At 43.4% G+C, this 4,699-nt stretch overlaps 1 protein-coding gene across 1 annotated transcript; it reads left to right on the forward strand.

Moving 5' to 3' along the window:
* Window positions 1-2,075: 2,075 nt before the first annotated feature.
* On the forward strand, window positions 2,076-3,011 carry LOC133056811 (olfactory receptor 4D10-like). Its single transcript, XM_061142587.1, has one exon. The coding sequence runs from the start codon at window positions 2,076-2,078 to the stop codon at window positions 3,009-3,011; it is 936 nt and encodes a 311-aa protein (XP_060998570.1).
* The last annotated feature ends 1,688 nt before the right edge of the window (window positions 3,012-4,699 follow it).

A 4,699-nucleotide genomic window follows, 5' to 3' on the forward strand; every position in this document is an offset into this window, starting at 1 on the left:
GTTGTGTTAGTTTTATCTGTATGCATTTGAAGATTGCAACAAATGGTCACTAGCTAAGGAAGAACAAATGATAATTATAAAATTTCCTGGTGTATATGTACCACAGCTTCCTTATCCATATACACCATGGAATATTACTCAGCCATTAAAAAGAATTCATTTGAACCAGTTCTAATGAGATGGATGAAACTGGAGCCCCTTATACGGAGTGAAGTAAGCCAGAAAGATAAAGAACATTACAGCATACTGACACATGTATATGGAATTTAGAAAGGTGATAACGATAACCCTATATGCAGAACAGAAAAAGAGACACAGAAATACAGAACAGACTTTTGAACTTTGTGGGAGAATGTGAGGGTGGGATATTTCAAAAGAACAGCATGTATATTATCTATGGTGAAACAGATCACCAGCCCAGGTCGGATGCACGAGACAAGTGCTCTGGCCTGGTGCACTGGGAAGACCCAGAGGAATCGGGTGGAGAGGGAGGTGGGATGGGGGATCGGGATTGGGAATACATGTAAATCCATGGCTGATTCATATCAATGTATGACAAAACCCACTGGAAAAAAAAAAATAATAATAATAATAATTAAAAAAAAAAGAAAAAAAAATAAATAAAATAAAATTTCCTAAAAATTATCAGTAACAGCTTATGTAAAAATGCTGATGATACAAGTGTCCCTCCCTGCTATATGAACACGCCACTCTTTTATCTTTCATCCACAGAAGAAAAGAGGCAGAGGAGAGTGTGCCTGATACCGTCTGGGCCACCACTCAGAACTAGGCCACTGTCTCTACCGCCTCCCCCAAACTCAAGCAAGGACCACATCAGTCATACAAGATGAGGTCTGCTGGACATGACTGTGACCACAGTTAGCAGTACCATATTGAGCACTTGAAATTTTTGTTAAGAAGGGAGCCCTTACATTTGTGTTCTTACCAAGTTAAAAAAATTATGATATCATTTGAGATTTGGATTTACACAGTTTCAAGCTATTTTCCAATAGCAAATTTTAAATGCTTTAAAGAATTATTAAGTAAGTTATCTTATTAGTAAAAAATAATTGCAATGACAAGTTATCTACACAAAATAATGGGCAGCAGGTTTAAGAAATCCCTCAGAAAAAGCCAAGAGCAAGAAAACTGACTCATGGACAGCAACATTGTAATGATAAACAGGTGACATCTTTTTTAAGCAGGAAGTCAACAGAACATTTCCTAATATGAAATTGAAATTTGCTAATATAAAGTGAAGGTCGCTCAGTCATGTCCGACTCTTTGCAACCCCGTGGGCTATACAGTCCATGGAATTCTCCAGGCCAGAATACTGGAGTGGGTAGCCTTTCCCTTCTCCAGGGGATCTTCCCAACCCAGGGGTCAAACTCAGGTCTCCCACACTGCAGGAAGATTCTTTACTATTTGAGCCACCAGGGAAGACCAAGAATACTGGAGTGGGTAGTCTATCCCTTCTCCAGCGGATCTTCCTGACCCAGGAATGGAACCGGCATCTCCTACATTGCAAGCAGATTCTTTACCAGCTGAGCTACCAGGGAAGCCCAATGAGAAACAGATGACATCTTTTTTAAACAAGAAGTCAGCAGAATATTTTGCTAATATGAACATTAAACTTGTAGATTCTTAAGTCCACAATGTCTTACTGATCTTTGAATACAAAGATATGGTTTGAATACAGGAAAATACTTTAGACAGCTTCTGATATCAATAAATGTGTGTGAAATTAAAAATAATAGCAACATTTTAAAATAAATTAATTAATTAAATAAAATAGGTTGTGTAAAGGTCACTACTTAACACAAATGCTTATTCCTTCCAAAAACAGGTTTACAGGAAATGAATTGTTGAATGGCTTCACATATGATGATTTGAATGGATCACTAAACTGACTGCAATCTTAAAAATTTGGACAACTCAACAAACCGTAAGCACTACAGCCACGTGGGGAAAGTTCTGAATTGCATTCACAGTGTTTAAGAAGAAAACAAGATAAATAGCTGAGCACTTTCATATGAAGTATCTTGAAACAAAACAGGCAAAAAGAGGATGAGTCCATGGAGCTGGGAAACGGCACCAGGGTAAGAGAATTTATTTTCCTCGGCCTGACCCAGAATCGAGAACTGAGCCTGGTCTTATTTCTCTTCCTTCTTTTGGTGTACGTCACCACTCTGCTGGGAAACCTCCTCATCATGGTCACGGTGACCTGGGACTCCCACCTTCACACCCCCATGTACTTTTTGCTCCGAAATTTATCGATTGCCGATATCTGCTTTTCCTCTATCACAGCCCCCAAGGTCCTGACGGACCTTCTGGTCCAGAGAAAGGCCATCTCCTTCAATGGCTGCTTCACCCAGATGTTTTTCTTCCATCTTATTGGAGGAGTGGATGTATTTTCTTTGTCAGTGATGGCCTTTGACCGCTACGTGGCCATCACTAAGCCCCTGCACTATGTGACCGTCATGAGCAGAGGCCGGTGCATTGGGTTGATAGTGGCCTCCTGGGCGGGGGGCTTCGTCCACTCCATCGTGCAGATCTCCCTCCTCCTGCCCCTCCCCTTCTGTGGACCCAACGTCCTGGACACTTTCTACTGTGACGTCCCCCAGGTCCTCACACTCGCCTGCACTGACATCTTTATCCTTGAGCTCCTGATGATTTCCAACAGTGGGCTGCTCACCACCCTGTGGTTCATCTTCCTCCTTGTATCTTACATGGTCCTATTATTACTAATAAGGTCTCAGGCTGGGGAGGGCCGGGGGAAGGCCGTCTCCACCTGCACCGCCCACATCACGGTGGTCACCCTCCACTTTGTGCCCTGCATCTACGTCTACGCCCGGCCCTTCTCCGCCCTCCCCACTGATAAGGCCGTCTCTGTGACCTTCACTGTCATCTCCCCTCTGCTGAACCCCCTGATCTACACCCTGAGGAACCAGGAGATGAAGGCGGCCATGTGGAGACTGAGGGCAAGACTCAGGCCATCTGACAGGGTGTAGACAGGTAGCTCACTCCATTTCACAGCCTTTGAAAGTCTTTGTGCATCAATAATCCATAATTATTAAAGGATTTCTGATTAATTTTTAAAGTCTACTAAGATATATTATTGTTTTTGTTATTGCTGTTTAGTTGCTAAGTCATGTCCTACACTTTAGGACCCCCATGGACTATAGACTGCCAGGCTCCTCTGTCCATGGGATTCTCTAGGCAAGAACACTGGAGTGGGTTGCCATTTCCTTCTCCAGAGAATCTTTCCAACCCAAGGATTGAACCTGAATCTCCTTCATTGGCAGGCAGATTCTTTACCTCTGAGCCACCAGGGAAGTCCCACTAAGAAACATATGACTTACAACTGTTCTGATCAGCATGCAATCATAATTTTTTAATGGATTTTATATTACAAAAGAAGTAGAGAAATTGAGTAGTTAGCTAGAGAAATGAATGTCACTTTACAGCCTTGGAAGAAATAAAGAAAATGGAATCCAATACACTCAGATAATTTTATCACACTGGATAGCTGTGAGGTTTTTTCAGCTCTATTGAGTTGCAATTGGCAAATACAAATGGCATATATTTAAGATGTACAACTTGATGTTTGGATATACATGAATATTGTGAAATGGTCACTGGGGCAACATGAGTTACAGTGGGGTCTCTCTCGCTATCGCTTACAACTGCATGGGAATCTACACTTATCTAAACAAATTTTTCAATTAAAAAAAAAGCAGACCATATACCCAGACATTGTCTCTGCATTCCTACACTGTTCACAGAAGGGAAATGAGACACATTAGAAAATAACACACTTTGTGCATTTGGATTCTATCAGGTTTTCACATCTTGAGGAAGTAAATATATCCAAATGAAGTTCCTTCTCTAACTTTAGACTATGAATAAACTAAGTAACTATTTGCTGAGGGCCTTCCTTTCTGAAGCCCACACTTCAGTGGTTGAAAGCAGGTGCCTTGAGTTAGAGTATGGATGTCGCCGAGGGGCTCTGTCTGAGCCGCCAAGGAAGCACAGTTGGGAGGAGCCGCCCCACGTCCGAGGTCAGGGGCGGCGGCCGAGAGGAGCCGCCCCACGTCCGAGGTCAGGGGCGGTGGCCGAGAGGAGCTGCCCCACGTCCAAGGTAAGGAGCCGTGGCTGCGCTTTGCTGGAGCAGCCATGAAAAGATACCCCACGTCCAGGGTAGGAGAAACCCAAGTAAGACAGTAGGCACTGAGGGAGGGCATCAGAGGGCAGACAGACTGAAACCACAGTCACAGACAACTAGCCAATCTGATCACAGGACCACAGCCTTGTCTAACTCAGTGAAACTAAGCCATGCCGAGTGGGGCCACCTAAAATGGTCGGGTCATGGTGGAGAGGTCTGACAGAATGTGGTCCACTGGAGAAGGGAATGGCAAACCACTTCAGTATTCTTGCCTTGAGAACCCCGTGAACAGTATGAAAAGGCAAAATGACAGGACACTGAAAGAGAAACTCCCCAGGTCGGGAGGTGCCCAATATGCTACTGGAGATCAGTGGAGAAATAACTCCAGAAAGAATAAAGGAATGGAGCCAAAGCAAAAACAACACCCAGTTGTGGATGGGACTGGTGATAGAAGCAAGGTTCAATGCTGTAAAGACCAATATTGCATACGAAGTTGGAATGTTAGGTCCATGAATCAAGGCAAATTGGAAGTGG

This window comes from Dama dama, chromosome 1 (genome assembly GCF_033118175.1).
Source record: "Dama dama isolate Ldn47 chromosome 1, ASM3311817v1, whole genome shotgun sequence".
NCBI classification, from domain to species: Eukaryota; Metazoa; Chordata; class Mammalia; order Artiodactyla; family Cervidae; genus Dama; species Dama dama.